We start from the raw sequence: 16,330 nt of genomic DNA on the forward strand, positions 1-16,330 counted from the left end.
AAGATAACTATACTCGGTAATGGGGGGAAGGGTTCATTCAGCATTTGCTGTTCAACAGCACAGCTCAACTGTCAAACATAAAAGACAAAACCATGATGTTACAACAACAAGAAGACACAAAGGCTAATGATCAAAGTCAGAGTCAGAAAAGACATGACATGACATGAAAATGCAGACGCAAAAAGGCTAAAGAAAACTGGGATGAAATGATGCCAAACAACATAGATAAGATAGTAAGACAACAAGAGGATGGGAAATAGAATAAGGGATAAATAATAAGAGATGGCGCCAGGTTTGCTATGCTCCTCCCCTCCCTTTCGCTTGCCTTCCATGCTCACTGCTCACTAAATGCTATATAACCCGCTCAGATGCATGGACTGATGGCCGTTAGGATTCCAACAGGAAAACGACATAAAAAAAAGGACGAAAAGAATATATGGATGAGGGAAATGGAAAAGGGGAAGGCAAAAAAGAATATTAGGGGGAAATGACAAACAAAGAAAGAAAGAGAGAAAGAAAGAGAGAAAGAAAGAGAGAAAGAAAGAGAGAAAGAAAGAGAGAAAGAAGTGGTCTAGAACGAAATATAGAAAACAGCGTAAGCGCTGTTTTGGAAAGTGAATGAGCTGATTTGTGTGGACATCGATCAATGCGCAGCAACGGCGGCCTTGAACATGCCCTTCAGTTTAGAAGAACCTCTCATAGGAGAGGGCTCGCGACGATGCCGATGATGCCGATGGCGTTCTTCGCCCTCGCGACGGCGACGACGACTATCAGATTCCTCTTTCGCCTTCGCATCCGCAGCGGCCTTCATTTGCGCCTCTTCTTCATCGGCCTTTCGGCGCTCATCCTCTTCGGCTTTGCGGCGAGCTCGTCGGGCCTCACGTCGGGCCTGATCTTCCTCCTCGGTGCGGTGGGAGCCGCTGGAGCGCTCGCTGGACCCTCGTCGGCTTTCATGAGAGTGGCGATGGCCGTGGCTATGGCTGGTTGAGATGTTGGCGGCGGCTTTGGCGCCGTTAATGACGAGAAGAGGACCGTTTTCGGATTGCCCGTCCGTCATGTACTTCAAGAAGGCTCGAGGTTTGACCGACGAGGACGACGAGGTGTGCTTAGAGGAAGAGCCTGGTTTGCGGTCACGGTCTCGTTGGTCGCGCTGTTCGCCGTCGCGGCTTCCGGAGTGATCTGAGCTTCTGTGGTGGGATCTGCTGTGCCCGGATTCTTTGGCTCTAGGTGCGCGCTCGACACGCTCGACACGCTCTGCTTGTTCGACCTTCTCGACTCGTTCAGGTCGCTCGGTTCGTTCGGCGCGACCAGACCGCTCTCTTCGATCAGAGCGCTCAGGACGCTCGACACGCTCGGCGCGTTCCGCTCGTCTGGCTTCTCTTGCGCGGTCCTTCTCCTCGGCATGGTATGCCTTCTCATAGGCTTTCTCCTTTCGTCGTTTCTCCTCCTGTCTGGCCTCGTGCTGTCGCTTAGCCTCATCTAGGGACCTGGTCCACCGGTTTGTGAGCAGACCGCCCCGATCACTCTTTTGTCGTTGCATCGGTGGAGATCGGTGTTCTTCGGTTGAGCTCTTCGAAGGGCGCCTTTCGCCCATGTCAGGCGAGCGTTTCTTCCTTCTCTTGGAACCGTGGGTGGCTCCTAGGCCTGCTGCGGTTCCGAGAGCTGCGCCTGCGACACCTGCTGCTGCTGCTGCTGCCGCAGGGTCCATACCCTCGTCCTCTGGGAGGCCTCTTTCGCCTGCCGGTTCCGGGATTTCTTCATGAGTCTCCTCGGAAGCCGGTTCCTCGGCAGGAGGCGCTTCAACAGGTCCCTCATCGGCTGGCGCTGGCTGTTCAGCGGGGGCACGTTCTTCCATGACGTCAGTCTCTTTAGGAGCACGCTCTTCAGTGGGTGGACCAGCTGGAGCAGGGTCCTCAGCGGGCGCACGCTCTTCAATTTGAACTGACTGTTCTGCGGCAGCGGGTTCTTCGGCTGGGGCAGGTTCCTCGGCAGCAGGCTCGGCAGGGGCAACAACAGGCTCCTCAGCTGGAGTGGGTTCTTCGGCAGGAGCACGTTCCACGATGTCGACTGGCTCTTCGGCGGCGTTATATATGTGCTCTTCGGCGGAAGGTTCCTCAACAGAAGGCTCTTCTGCAGGAACCTCCCTAGTAGCAGAATCATCTCCCGGAGTAGGTTCCTCAGCAGCGGCAGGCTCCTCTACAGGAGCAGACTCGCTAACGGGCTCGGGTTCCTCGACAGCTGGTTCTTCAGCAACAGGTTCTTCAAGAACTGGAGCTGGCTCCTCAGGAGCAGCTTCAACAGGGATCTCCTTGGAAGCTTCTTGTTCTTCTGCAGGAGCTTCGGTATCTTCCGCAGCGGGCTCTTCGACATGCACAGAATCCTCAGGAGCAGGGGTCTCAGTCACCTGTTCAGCCGGAGGTTGAGGTTCCTCTGGCTTTTCTTCGACAGGAACAGGGTCTGCGGGTTCTTCGGGAGCAGGTGCTTCTTCAGGTTCAGGCTCATTGTCCTGAGCTGGTTCCTCCGGGGCAGCTTCCTCTGCAGCTGGCTCAGCAGCCGCTTCTTCCTCGGCTGGAATTTCTTTGGCAGACTCCTCTTCCGCGGGAGTCTCTTCGGCCGGTGCTGCTTCTGCAGCGGGTTCATCGGTGGTGGGCTCTTCGGCGGGCGTTTCTTCTGGCGCAGGCTCCTCTACAGGAGGGGTATCGGTAGGTGCATCTGCTTGAGCATCATCGGCAGCGGATGGCTCTTCGGTAGGCGTATCCTCGGCCAGCTTTTCTTCCGTCGGAGCCTCTTCTGGCGTCGCGTCTGCGGCTTCTGCCGGGGATTCCTGTTCGGCAGGTTGCTCTTCAGTGCTTTCGGCGGCGGGCTCTTCGGCGGCGTCTTTTTCAGTGTCGGCCTCTGCAGCAGCAGGCTCTTCGGCAGTGGGCTCTTCGGCAGTAGGCTCTTCGGCAGCAGGCTCTTCGGCAGCAGGCTCTTCGGCAGCAGGCTCTTCGGCAGGTTTATCTGAAGATTCTTCGACAACGGCGACATCTTCACTAGAAGGCTCTTCGGCTGCAGCTGGTGCGTCTGCTTCTTTGCTTGATTCTTCCTCCGCTTTCGGTTCGTCAGCTGGTGTCTCCTCGGAGGTAGCCTCGGCGGCGGCTTCAGGTTCGGGCGCTTTAGTGGCTTCGGGTTGAGCAAGCTCTTCCACTGGGGCGTCCGCCGTTTCCTTAGACTCTTTCGGGGCCTCTTCTTCAGCCTTGGCTGGCTCCTCTGGTTTAGCCTCCTCTTCTGTTGCTGTGGCTGGCTCTGCTGGTGGCTCTTCCTTGCTACCTTCATCTGCAGGCTCGTCGGAAGGCTTTTCTGTACCTTCCTCCGGTTTTTCCTCAGCATCGGGCTGGGCCTCTTCAGTGGTCGTAGGCGCCTCCTCAGCCGCTTCAGGTTCAGGCTTTGTTGCTTCCTTTTCTTGGTTTTCAGCGGCCGGTTCTTCCTGAGCCTCCGCTTGGGCTGGCTCTTCAGTCGCTCCTTCCTTCTCACCTGCGTCGGCATTGGCTTCCGGCTCGGCGGCGGTTGCCTCCTCTGCCTTTGGTTCCTCAATCGATGCCTCAGCGGGGCCCTCATCTTCCTTCGGTGTCTCCTCAAGAGGACTCGGGGTATCGTCACCCGCAGCAGGTGCAGCGTCGGCAGCTGGCTCTTTCGTCTCCTGATTCTCCTCGGCAGGAGCCTCTGACATCGTCTCCCCTTCTTCCTTAGCACCCTCGTCGAGATCAATCAGTTCTTTCCCAGCAGCTGCCCTCTCCTCGGCCTCGGCGTTGGCGTCTTCTTCGGCTTGCTTAGCGGCGGCTTCTTTCTCGGCTTCGACTTCGTCAAGGCCTGCAGTAGGATCACATTCTGGGAAGTCATCCTCTATGTGTAAGGTTAGCTGACTTTGGGAACTATTATTCTCCTCAAGCATACCATTCTGGGTGTCTATGCTTGTGTCTTCTTCTCCTTCCGTAGGGGGAGGAGTATCCGAGTTTGCTTCCTTAGTAGTAGGCGTACTCTCTGCCTCCTCGGGGGCTGCTTCTGCTGGGCTTTCTTCGGCAGCGGGGGATTCGGCGGCAGGTTCGGCGGGCGGTTCTACGGCCTCTGTGGATTCGGTAGGTTCTGTTGACTCGGCCGGCGTCTCGTCTTTCTTGTCTTCTTCGGGAGCGGCGTCCTCGGTCTCTGTCGTTGTGGTTGTCGGCTCGGGCTCGGGCTCTGTGTTCTCTGCTGCGGCGGGTGGCTCGGCTTCCTCTTTTGATTCTCCGGCCGTCTCGCTGGAAGAATCTACTGAATCAGGAGGTGTTGTTGCATCGGTTGAATCTACATGAGATGTTTAGTTACGATTACATGGTATCATGGGATGTACCAAGGTGAGAAGGGAGGGAGAGAGGGAGAGAGGGAGAGAGGGAGCGACGGTTGATTGATCATTAAGGGCAAGGAGCGTAGTGACTCCAGAAGGGGAAGGGGAAAAGAAAGGTTGAGTTCACATACCTCCAGCCTCAGGCGAGGATGACGAGGCATCAGTAGGAAAGTCCGAACCATCTTCTGTAGCTGGGGCAGGGTCAGGGACAGGGTCATCCTTGGGGGCTTCGGCGGCGGGGGAGGAGGCGTCAGTGGTGCCCTGGTCCTTATTGGGGGTCAGACCATCGGTAGATGTAGAATTGACAGGATAATATGAAAATTTAAGAGTATGAGGGTCGAAGGTCTGATAGTGACGCTCGATGGTCTGGTACTTAAACTTGGGGAGCTCTGCATACTGGATCGGCTGTGCCATTTTCAATAGATTCAACCGCCGTGTCCGGGGCTGGTTCGGTAGGGGTACTCTCTGTATTGGAATTGGGGTTGTCGTTTAGCGGTAATCGTTTATTGTTGTTGTTGGTATTGTTGTTCTTTTTGCTTCTTTTAGTATTCCCCTTTTTGGCCATGGCACCGATTCAGTTGAGCATGGGACTAATACAGATAATTCTTCTCGAGGGAGAGGAAGGAAGTAGAAGAGGAATATAAATCAATTGAGAGAACTATGGCAGCGGCCTGTCGGGGTCTAGACAGGGACAGGGGGAGTGAACAATGAGGCCAGGCAGAAAATAGGAGGCGACGGAACAGAATGGAATGTGAAACGAGATGAGATGTGAAGGGTCAGGTTCGAGTGATCGCTGTTGTATTAGAGGGTTGGGGGACACAACGATATGTCCGCCTCAGTGCGCCAGTGCGCCAACCGAATTGTGGTTCCTTTTTTTTCCATTTCTTTTTTTCCTTTTTCCCTTTTTTTTTTTTTTAACAAAAAAGAAAGGAAAAAAGATATATTAAAAAAAGGATGAATATTTTTTGTTCGAGGACCAACGCGAGGCGACGTATCGTAGACTGGCCACTACCCAGTGGGATGGGACAATATCGAGCTGCAGTTCGGGCTTAGACTGGCGAACGTCATTGACGAACGCCCAACGGCAAGGTATCTCATTGGACCACGTCTCACGGGTCCCAATATCCCTGGTGGACGGGAGAATGGAAAAAAAAAGGGGGGTCTCCGGGAAGCATCACCGGGGCAGTACTCCGGGAGGATGGCGGAAGACAGCAGCTTGCAGTAGCAAGCAGCGGCGGGCCCCGAGTGAGGAGACGGTACTCTCGATGAGGATAGGGAAACACCACAGAATCCAGATAAACTCCGTAAAAATTGGGTACAATCCGTCGTGTTAAGTGGGGGTGGTGCCACTGATCCGTCAGCGGTATTAGCCTGGGTTAATTTTTGTGATCGGGATTTTTGTTTGGTTGACGTCTTCCTATATTGTCTGTGGAAGTAGATCCTTCACCCCTGAGATACATAGATTAATTATCGACAGGATTCCAGAAGTACTGTACATCTCGTCTGGGTAGACAGGGAAGTTAGCCAACGCGTCACGGGCACAAAAATTCAGTGGTAGCTCGAGAAAAGTTGCATGATAGAGATGCAAGACCAATGGCCGAAACCAATCCAATCCCAATAATCCTGCCCATGTAGGACTGGCATTCTATTAATGGAAGGAGCCCGATGCCATCAATGAGGAGGGACCCGATGCAGCTGATGGCTGTGTTGATTATGCTGGGAGTGGTAGGCTCATTATCATGATGACCGAGTTAATCAATCGCCGATTTCTGCCCAACGCCTCTCGCGGACTGCGGCAGCAAATTGGATGCATGTTGCGTGGAGTTGAGACTGGGTCCCCGGTCCGAAAAACCAGGGAAGGATTGGCCGGGGAGAGGGAGAAAAGATGAGGCATTGGCCTGGGATTAGTAACTCGCACAAATCGGAAAATAATGATCAATCGGGATCGATCATTGATCAATCAAGGCAATCAAACACCCGTTCAGGGCGTCGAGAGAGGATGGAAAGATGGACCGGGAGGACTGAGCAGGAGGGGGAAGAAGCAAGAGAACGGGCAGTCCGAAGAGAGACTCGGCGCTGATCACTGGACCCCCCAACCGGGACTAGCGCCCACCCTTGGGCCTTTCTTTCTCTCGCCCTTCGCCAGCGACTCCATGCATTCCTCGCTTCCATTCTGTTCTCTACCAGTCGCTGCATCGCATCGTGTTCTCGATGGGAGCGAGAAATCCCATCTTCTCCCAACGGGAAATCAATCGTCACCCAGCCATCGCATTCTACGGAGACAGGGCCACTATTGAAACAATCATTGCAGAGTGGACTGACTAAACACGGACTGTCCCACTGAGGAAACAAAAAGTGAGGCGCAACGCTGTTCTGGCGCCCCGTGACTGGCTGCTCTTGCGCCCACTCCCTGGCCCATTGGGGGAGAATCTCCAAAGCCCTACACCTCTACTGGCCGAACGAGAGGAGTAACAGTGACAGGAATTGCTCCTAAACTAAACTAGATAGCCCCGAAGCAATCAGGTTCTTGGCTTACAGGAAAAGTACTCTAACAGACACCCACCCCAGACAAGCATGCTTTTATGCCCTCCACACAGAATTGATATTCCGATGTCGCCTCTCCCAGACAGATCCAAAAAAGTACAGCAATCGACAGAACTCCATTTCCCGACATAAGAATAACTACCATTCAGGATCAAACAACAAAGACGAAAAGGAGAAAAACTTCGCCTAACAATGGATCCTCCCTGGGTCCCTGACCCTTTTTTTTTTTCTCTGTGTTGTTGTTCGTCCGTCCACTTTCCACAGCATTGCCACTGTTTCCGTCGTTCAGGCGTTGATTTTCCTTGGGGTACGCATCTCCTACGTAAAATGCGCATTTCCAACCCACACTACTGCTGTACGTCCTGCAGGCAGGCAGAAACAACCACCATCTAGAAACATCCAACCCCGATCTATGAAAATTCAAGGACAGAATGGAAATCATCCCGGGCCCAATGGTCGGGGAGGTCGACTGTTACTCACACGGGCCCTCAAATGCAGCAGACCGAATCCAGATAAGATGACCGCTGACTGACCTGACCTGCTTTGCGTGCGTTTGTTTGATCTCACCATCCCATCGGCTCGTGATAATCAGGTTGCGTCTGGGAATAGTTACCTTCCACGGATGTCAAATTCGCTCAGCAGGTTTTAGCCGTCATGTTCCGGAATCCGGACAGATTGTCAGCGATTACCTGTCCCCTCCCGGTCCATGATTAGGTGCCTGCACATAGTCTAAATCATGTCAGAGATGATGATTTGTTGCCTCTCTTGCATAACCTTGGGGGGCCTCGTAGCCAAAAGAAGCAGGTGGATGTATTTTTGCCATTGATCTGAGGAGAGCAATGAGCTCAACCACCCAACATCTTACCCCTCAGTTCATGATCCTTGCTAGAATATTTTTCTTGTCCTTGGCATCGTTAGAATATCGATGCCCTCGTACTACGCCGTACAATTGACGATGCCTTCTGGCAACCAGGATTCTAGGTGCTGACGTTGAATTGTCGGCTGACTAGGACATGTCAAGGATGGCCGGTATCAGAAAGGTGCCTGTGCATCGTTCTGGATCGCATTGGCTCTAACAATAGACTCATATTGGGTATCCTCAAGCCGCTTCATCTCTCCAATCCTGGCATAACCACTCCAACCCAAAGCACATATGCACCACTCATTTACCCTAGACACGTCCGTTCAAGTTCTAGACTTTCCCAGAGGACCAGGGGCAAATGAGATGCGATCTGACAATGAAGTGGCCCAAATCATTATATACAGGATGGCCCGTGAACCAAGCCATTGTCATGAACAGTTACCGCCCAACGGAGCGAAGATGGCTGGCTGGAGTCGTTTTCTAAAGGCAGCTAACTCTGTGTCACCTTCCCCCCACTGTCTCCTAATTTCAGGCTTGAAAAAGACAGGTTCAATGGCTAAGCGCATCCATTGACTTTCTCCAGCGAGGCCCAAAGATCTTCATAGCGAAGAGAACGGAGCTGCTAGCAAAGGCCACCAACCCGAGGATGGTGAAAAGCCACCCGTTTCCGATTGCATCGATGATTGGGGCCGTAACCAGGGACCCAACACATGAGAAGATGTTCCGCATAAAATTGTTTAAAGCGACCCCTGCAGATGATTTCTTGGGCATAAATTCTGTTAACATCGTCGTTGCCATACTAAAAATAAGCATCGACCCAATGCCGAAAAAGAAGTTGGCAATCATCTACATCATGAAGTGTCAGATTTCGATTCTCACAAGCCTCCAAAGGTATAAAGATGAGAAAGACCTACCGGAGCAAGCCAAAATACTCCTCGATCCGCAGTCCATCCATACCAGATTAACGCCGCGGGATAAAGCAAAGCACCGAGCCACGCGTTCTCCCGCATTCGGTCTTCAGGATGATATATCAGTTTGCCATTCTCGTCGTATCTCTCCGCCTTTCGGGCCTCGCGTTGCATGATTTCATCCATCCATCGCCCGCCAAACGAACTCGCTACCATGTATCCCACAGAGTTTGGGAGGTAAAGCAGACCAACAATGATCGTAGCAAAATTATAGGGACTTCTTCCAAAGGTATGCTCAATACTCACGTTCAATACATAGAGCGAGCCAAATGTAATGCTTGCATAGTACACAGTCAGAAATACCGGCGGATATCGTAGATAGAGGACGATCTTGAGGGGGTCAATAAACACCATCTTGAGAATTCTTAGCCATTTGGTGGTAAACTGGACCACCTGCCGGGAAGACACTCGGCTCAGCTGGCGCCCGACAGCTTCTTGTTGCTCTTCATCCATGCTAGGGGCTTTCGACGTCACTAGGGTCTCAGGAAGAGCGAGAAATATGAAAATGACGGTGATTGCCCCGTATACGGCAAGGAACCATAAAGTGCTTCTCCAGCCCCATCGTTGAGCCAGTGCACCTCCAATAATTGGGGCCAATAGCGGACCGCATAGCGGGCCTAGGTAGAAGATACTCATGGCACGCCCCCGCTCGTGGGTGTCCCAAAGGTCTGCAATTGTGCCTGCACCGACTGCCTGAACAGAAGCCGATGCTCCGCCGCTCAACATTCGCATCACGATGAGCATAGCAATCGAGCTGGATACTGCGCAGAGGATATTGAACACAACAAAGAGGCAGAAGGAAACAAGGTATATTGTGCGCCGGCCCAGCCTCTCGCTGAATGATGACCACCAGAGTGGAAATATAGACATGCTCAGCATGTACAATGAAATGGAAAGATTTGCTATAGTGGTTGATGTGTTAAGTTCCTTGGATACCTGTGATAAAGATGCTAGTGATCGCGCAGCAGGTCAGCCTGATAAATCTTGTAGTGCAGTGTGTATGCATTTGTGGTCGAATGGGAAGGCGTGGAGAATGTCATGGAGACAGATTAGACCCATCAACTTACGGAAGAATATCGAACTGCCCATAGGTGCCGTCGCCCCGGCTACTGCGACGATGAAAGTAATGAACCATTTTGTCTTGCGCGCATAAGTCTTCGGGTTCTCGATTTCAGCGAGCAGCGTGAGCTGACCGAAAAGACCTCTACGTTTCAGTCGCGGCACCACCACCGGCTCCTTTTGTTCTGCCTCTGAGATGGGAGGTCTGTCTGCTTCCTCGTCTTTTTGTTCGATATCAAGAGGCGAATTCATGGGCGGCGATAGAGAATGAAAATTGGTGTCCGTATCATTCGTTGTCTCTTTGGACGGTATAGTCTCCTGGTAAGGGTCTTGGGGGAGATCTGCCGACGGCCTCGAGTCGGCGGTAATTTTCTTCTCCATGTTGGACACCATCACTCTTCGCAGGTATACGAAATTGAGATTCTGAAAAGCGGGTGAACAAATTGCGATTGCGCAATGGTGCGACTGTCGCACATCAAGGATCTTTTTGATCGGCTAGTTGTTGCATGCACCCAGTTAACTAAGAAGGTAGGATGGAATATCGATAGAGTCCAAGGTCGAGTTAATCGAGTTAACAATTTAAGATCATCAGAATGACAAAGACATTCGGATCCAGCACCGGTCTCTTGAAGTGGGGGCCAATATTAGTTATTGTCGATACAGAATGGCGTATACAGGATAGACAGATGCTCCGTGGTCATCTTCTTAACTCCAATCAAGCGAAATCAGATACAAGCGAATGTACTTCGTAGATTGAGAAGGGATAAAAAAATGGGAGTCAGGGAAGAAAGCGAAAGGCAGCAGTCGCTATGGTCGTTATCTAACGTCGGCACAAAAAAGGCAAGAGTAGATCTCCCCGCTCGCACGGCGGGTCCTTCCATGCCATCGGAACTGGACTCCTGAGTCGAGACTCGAGACCGACACCGATATCAACGTGGAGGATTCTAGATGGTAATTCTAGGTAGCCATGCATGCCTACCTGCCTGATAATAATCGACGTTTGAACTTTGATGCCATCAGAACGAGGGGAAACCCCCAGACACAAGGCATTGGAACGTGGTCCTGTCCATGAGTCCATCCGCGGGTGGAGTCGACGGCAAAGAGCAAAGAGCAAAGAGCAAAGAGCAAAGACCAACGAGAACGAGACGGCGTGCCGTTCCATCCGAGCTGCCAGTCACGGTGGTCGGGTGTCTCCGCCTCGGCTCCATTTGCCGAGGTCAAGCCTTTTTAATATCCTCAAGGAGTATCCATGAGAGAGGAAGTCATAGAAACATACGAATCAAAGGAAAGAGCGAGTTCAGACAGATCAGAATGATTCGATTGAACGTGTTGGAAACGACTCGGAAAGGTTTGTGTAGTTAGCCCATGTCCTGGTACCTGAATACCGGAATTTCACAAACTGCATCATCTACGGAGTAGATGTGGTCAGCCGATGCATTCAGATTTTTCGATGTATCTTGTCACGTCCACAGGTACCCATCAGTCCTGGTGTGGGGCAGTAAAATGTGAAATGACCTGGGATGCTATCCTGCCCCACGGATAGCATCAAAATCGCTCAAAACGGAAGGAATATGATAGCCGCGGTATCCTTGACGCCTCAAACGGAACATGTCACCGTTTGAGGACCCCAGACGAATTCCTATTTGTCTAAATTATGCCGCCGACTGACCAACACAATATTGTTTATGATGCAGGGTTCTTCCCAAATGCTACGTACACCAAGTACTGACACTTACTACACAGCTATCTGTAGTGCTACCCCAGATCCACAATATCACCCAATCGGGGAATTCGACGTCGGCATACGTCTCATGGGAGCATGCATACTAGGTGCACGTACAGAAAACCCAATGAATTTGCCAAGAAATGTCCAAGATTTCGGACATATCATATTGAGCTGCGAAGTCCAAACGCTCTACGTCCCCTTCTATATGCAAGGGCTACTACAGTACAGAGTACAGTCTCTGCAGATACCTCGTTTTTTCTACCAAACAAAGTCACCCTAGTCCGACAGACCATGGGATTCCCAAGCCTTTCAATCCCAGCCACGTAAATGAATAAAGGCGATGGATGCATATTTCATATGCCAGAGAAAATGCGCACTCGAAGCGGTGAAGCATTCCCTCGTCAAACTGACCTCGTTGCCCTGCAAATGAACCTGAGATCATATTCATCGTGCATCTATCCCAGTCAGAGTTACGTACCCTAGCTCACCGACCTCGATTGCGAGGATAGATCCAGTATTCCTATTTGCGGACCGAGAATCGATACCTGAAGTATAAAGCCCGTCAAGATGCTTGCTCATCTTCTGCGTCTATCACGCAATTCACCAGATTCCTGTCGTCTATATATATTAACATGGCTACCACCGCAAAGTTCTTCACCAATTTCCAGGGCGAGAAGTATATTGATGGTTGGGCGAACATCTGGAATCTAGGTGAGTTTCGGATCTGGGATAGGGAATACCCTAATCCTGCTCTGGAGGATACCTTGGCTCAGCGGCGCGAGATTCTCGGCGATCCGGTCGTAACGGATGCACAGGGGAATGAGTATCGGAAGAAAGCCTTGGTGCCAGGTTGCGGAAGAGGCATCGACGTGCTTCTGTTAGCTAGCTTCGGCTACGATGCATATGGACTGGAGTGCAGTGCGGTCGCAGTCGAGGCATGCAAACAGGAAGCGCTGAAAAATCGGAACCGATATCCTATTCAGGACCCGGTGGCTGGCCAGGGAACAGCAACCTTTGTGCAAGGCGATTTCTTCAAGGATGACTGGTTGGAAGAGTTCCAGTTATCGCGGAACTGTTTCGATTTGATTTACGACTATAGGGTGAGTGGTGATCAATCCAAGATGTTGATTGTCTTCGTATAACAACGTCTATCGCAAATGTCAAATGCTCGCTTGCGTTCGGGGGTGTTCCGAAAAACCGAAGGCCAGATCTCGGAGATGCAAGAACTCTTTTGATAACGCTTTTTGTGATTATAGTTTTTCTGCGCGCTGAATCCGTCAATGCGTCCAAGTTGGGCGCTCCGACACGCCCAGCTTCTCGCCCTCTCGTTGCGTGGTAATCTCATTTGTCTGGAGTATCCAAGGGACAAAGATCCTTTACTTCCCGGTTCACCTTGGGGGGCATCGTCAGAGGCGTATATGGGGCATCTGAGTCACCCCGGCGAAAAGATCCCATATGACGACCAAGGTCGATGCAAAATCGATGCGTTCCATAAGCCAAGTAAACAGGCCTTTGAACGAGTCGCATATTGGCAGCCCACCCGAACACACGACATTGGAATAGACGAGACAGGGAAGGTCCACGACCGAATTTCAGTATGGCGCCAGAAATGACAGCCATCAAGTCACCAGTTCATGGGACTCAGCGAAGGGTTTTCCGTCTTCGAAGACGCCCGCGTCCACATTGATCGACATCTCTAGTATGGACCGAACCATCTGGAGGATATTCCCATATCTAGGTCTTCTTTGCAAGGGCGTTATAATGTTCACCAAGCCCATATGTATGCCGATAATAAGCCAACCATATAACACGCTTGTTCTCCGCGTCCAAGCTGTCACCTGCTTCGATTTTTTCAATCCGTCCATCGCCTTGGATAACATTGATTTCCACGCCGTAGGCCCTCGAAATAGCTTGTAGTTCCAGCTGTCCTCCCCATTCTGCTGTCAGCTTGATTTTTCGGGTGTACTGATCCAACGGTTCCTCCATGAATGCCTCAAAATCATCCTTATGTTCAACAATGTAATCAGCCGTCACCGCTCGCACGGCTCTGTACCCATCATGCTTAGGAGAGGTCACTGTTTCGACTCGGGACTGCGTGGTAGGCTGGAGAACGATTCTCTTCGGGTCAGGCTTCAGGCCGAGTCCGGACTCTTCCAACTGGCTGGCGATTGCCGAGTATAGACAATGTCCATCCGGGTTGATTTCAATCTCCTTCAATCCTAACTGCTTGAAAACTCCATCCATGACCTCCTTCTCATTTCCGCGGTGGTCTGTTTGTTTCGCAGCCTCCTCCGCGGCTATTTCAGCTTGAGCGACTTGTTCCGCGGCGCGGCGAGCGAGTCGCGCCTTCTGGCGGTTCGGCTTCTTTTGGCGGGAGCCGGACGTTGGCTCCGAGGGAGGCGACGTGGTATCTGCAGGTTTTTCCGACGTCTGAGGGGGATGAGACTTGTCGGCATCCTCCGCATTTCCGTTTTCTCCATCTGTGTCATTAAGGTCCAGATTTTCGAGAGCGTCAACGGGTTCGGTCGGTTCGCCATTTAGCTGTGCAACTTCGGACTGGTGGCGCTCGAAAAGCTCTCTTTGTAGTCGGTCGCATTCATCGTTGATTCCTCGGCGGGTCTTCTTTGTGGCTGACTTTTTCTTCTGCGTGATTCGTGCCTGAAGATCTTTTTGTTCTTTGCGGTGCTTGGCCAACAGCTCGTCCATGATGGGAGGGGTAGGAGGATGTAGGGAAAACAACGGCGTGGGGAGGGGAAGAAATCTAAAATTTCGACAGGAGGAGATTCAAATAACGGACACACCTGCTGTATAGGCTTAAAAGTATGTACAATAAGGTAGTTGCGCTCAGCAGAGGGTTGATTCAGGAAAACAGAGAAGCCGCTGCTGCCCCGCAAAACCCTTTCCAGGCTGCCCTAAGGCCTAAGGTCCCGCGGGCTGAGTTCGGTGCCTTACAACGGTGGCAAGCCACGCCTCGATTGCCAGGTACCCGGCACGGAGCAATGTTGTTCCACAGCCTCGGTATCTTTCGAGCCTTCTCGGTCGTCGGATATGCCAGCCTAGGCCACGCTCCATGCTCCCCGTATATGAATCCAGCGACTTCCACTCACTCCGCGTGGTTGACATGTCACATTAGATCCACCATCAACTACTCCATATTCTTGAATTATATAATCGTGTGTGCATAGTGTATTGCTTGTAATTACTTTCCTACTTTCATCATCATGAACTCCCAGAACCTTTTCGATGTCAAGGTCAGTACAACTCCGCACAAACGGGGCTTCCGGAATCACCATCGATTCTAACGACCAGCCCAGGGCAAAGTGGTGCTGGTCACCGGCGGAGCCAAAGGCATTGGTCGAATGATCTCTGAGGGATTTGTCGCGAACGGCGCTACGGTCTATATCTCGTCGCGGGATGCCAAGGCCTGTGAAGCCGCGGTAAATGAGCTCAACGCTCTGGGAAAGGGCAAGGCCCATTCCATCCCCGCCAACTTCTACAAAGAGGAAGATGTCAAGAAACTGGCCGAGGAGCTTGGCAAGCGTGAAAGCAGTAAGTCAAGTTTCTCCGCTCGAGGGTGGTAGCTCTACAGTCTAACCTTCGACTTCCAACTAGAGCTCCATGTTCTGGTCAACAACTCCGGATCGAACTGGGGTGCTCCTTATGATGAATACCCCTCGTCTGCCTGGTCTAGGGTTCTTACTCTCAACCTGCATCGGGTTTTCGATCTGACGCAGCTTGTCACCCCCCTGCTGGAGAAGGCTGCCTCGGCAGGCGACCCGGCTCGCATTATCAACATCGGCAGTATCGATGGACTTCGCGTCCCAGCTCTTGAGACATTTGCCTACAGCGCTAGTAAAGCTGGCTTGCATCACCTGAGCCGCGTTCTCGCAAACCACCTTGGCAAACGGAACATCACGTATGTGTCGCCCTTACCCTTGTTTTTATGATGACAGACAGGCTAAGACAGTACATGGGTAGATCAAACGCGTTGGCTTGCGGACCATTTGAGAGTAAAATGATGGCTGCTACTCTAGAATCCTACCGGGAAACGATCGAGGCAGGGATTCCGCTGGGTCGTATCGGGACCCCTGAGGATGTCGCGGGTGCTTGTCTATTCTTGAGTAGCCGGGCTGGGTCGTACGTCAACGGTGCCACCATCACTCTTGATGGCGGAAGTGCGATCGCCGCCAAGCTCTGAGCGACGATAGCTGTATAGAGATCCTGCAAAAGTCCCTCACACTCTTCGTGTTGATCTACCTTGCTTCCTCCTTATTCCGGAAAGTATAACCTTCGTATGGGTCCCATGACCCCTGCTGTAGAACCATGCATCATGCAGCTCTAAAGGCTAGACTCGAGCTTGCACTGCAAATATCATTCTTGAATGCCATGGTATTGTCTTATCCAGATGACTTAAAGTTTGCGGCAACGGGGCTGTACAGTCACGCTCTAGACGCCACGAAGGCCAGCCTTTGCCAAGTAGATCGCCAAGTTCCAAAGGCGACACATGTGCACTGAACTAAGGAATGCAGAAGAGGAGAAAAGAAGATAAGAATGTCGAATAAAACAAAGTAATGCGATAAAACAAGACCGCTAATATCCACAAGTGAGAACACGCGGTTGACGTTGGCCGGTTAGAGTTCGCGGATCTGTCCAAGCCACAATGCCGCTGTGACGCCAGAGTCATTGGACTGGATAATTCCCTCCTACAACTTCCTCGATGAGCTTCACTCAGCGATCTTATATTGTTATCATGGCACTACCATAGGCACACCTACACTGTCTTCCCTGTTACTATCAGTAGTTCACTCACC

At 51.7% G+C, this 16,330-nt stretch overlaps 5 protein-coding genes across 5 annotated transcripts; 2 read left to right on the forward strand and 3 right to left on the reverse strand.

The window, feature by feature from the left end:
- Positions 1-643: 643 nt before the first annotated feature.
- KD926_010641 (PE repeat family protein) lies at positions 644-4,774 on the reverse strand (the record flags this gene model as incomplete). Its single annotated transcript, XM_053103025.1, has 3 exons — positions 644-3,882; positions 3,934-4,320; positions 4,492-4,774. The coding sequence occupies 3 exons, from the start codon at positions 4,772-4,774 to the stop codon at positions 644-646; spliced, it is 3,909 nt and encodes a 1,302-aa protein (XP_052953577.1).
- Positions 4,775-8,315: 3,541 nt separating this feature from the next.
- Positions 8,316-10,186, reverse strand: KD926_010642 (uncharacterized protein; the record flags this gene model as incomplete). The annotated part of the gene is made up of 3 exons (XM_053103026.1): positions 8,316-8,612; positions 8,681-9,495; positions 9,802-10,186. The coding sequence occupies 3 exons, from the start codon at positions 10,184-10,186 to the stop codon at positions 8,316-8,318; spliced, it is 1,497 nt and encodes a 498-aa protein (XP_052953578.1).
- Positions 10,187-12,151: 1,965 nt separating this feature from the next.
- On the forward strand, positions 12,152-13,132 carry KD926_010643 (putative thiol methyltransferase; the record flags this gene model as incomplete). Its single annotated transcript, XM_053103027.1, has 2 exons — positions 12,152-12,619; positions 12,776-13,132. 2 exons carry the CDS (start codon positions 12,152-12,154, stop codon positions 13,130-13,132), a joined length of 825 nt encoding a protein of 274 aa, XP_052953579.1.
- A 121-nt stretch (positions 13,133-13,253) lies between these two features.
- On the reverse strand, positions 13,254-14,225 carry KD926_010644 (deubiquitinase OTU2; the record flags this gene model as incomplete). The annotated part of the gene is made up of 1 exon (XM_053103028.1): positions 13,254-14,225. One exon carries the CDS (start codon positions 14,223-14,225, stop codon positions 13,254-13,256), a length of 972 nt encoding a protein of 323 aa, XP_052953580.1.
- A 515-nt stretch (positions 14,226-14,740) lies between these two features.
- Positions 14,741-15,717, forward strand: KD926_010645 (short chain dehydrogenase/reductase family; the record flags this gene model as incomplete). Its single annotated transcript, XM_053103029.1, has 4 exons — positions 14,741-14,770; positions 14,834-15,068; positions 15,132-15,435; positions 15,498-15,717. 4 exons carry the CDS (start codon positions 14,741-14,743, stop codon positions 15,715-15,717), a joined length of 789 nt encoding a protein of 262 aa, XP_052953581.1.
- Positions 15,718-16,330: the final 613 nt, after the last annotated feature.

Source organism: Aspergillus affinis, assembly GCF_023601865.1.
Source record: "Aspergillus affinis strain CMG 70 chromosome Unknown NODE_83_length_165530_cov_89_932809, whole genome shotgun sequence".
NCBI classification, from domain to species: domain Eukaryota; kingdom Fungi; phylum Ascomycota; class Eurotiomycetes; order Eurotiales; family Aspergillaceae; genus Aspergillus; species Aspergillus affinis.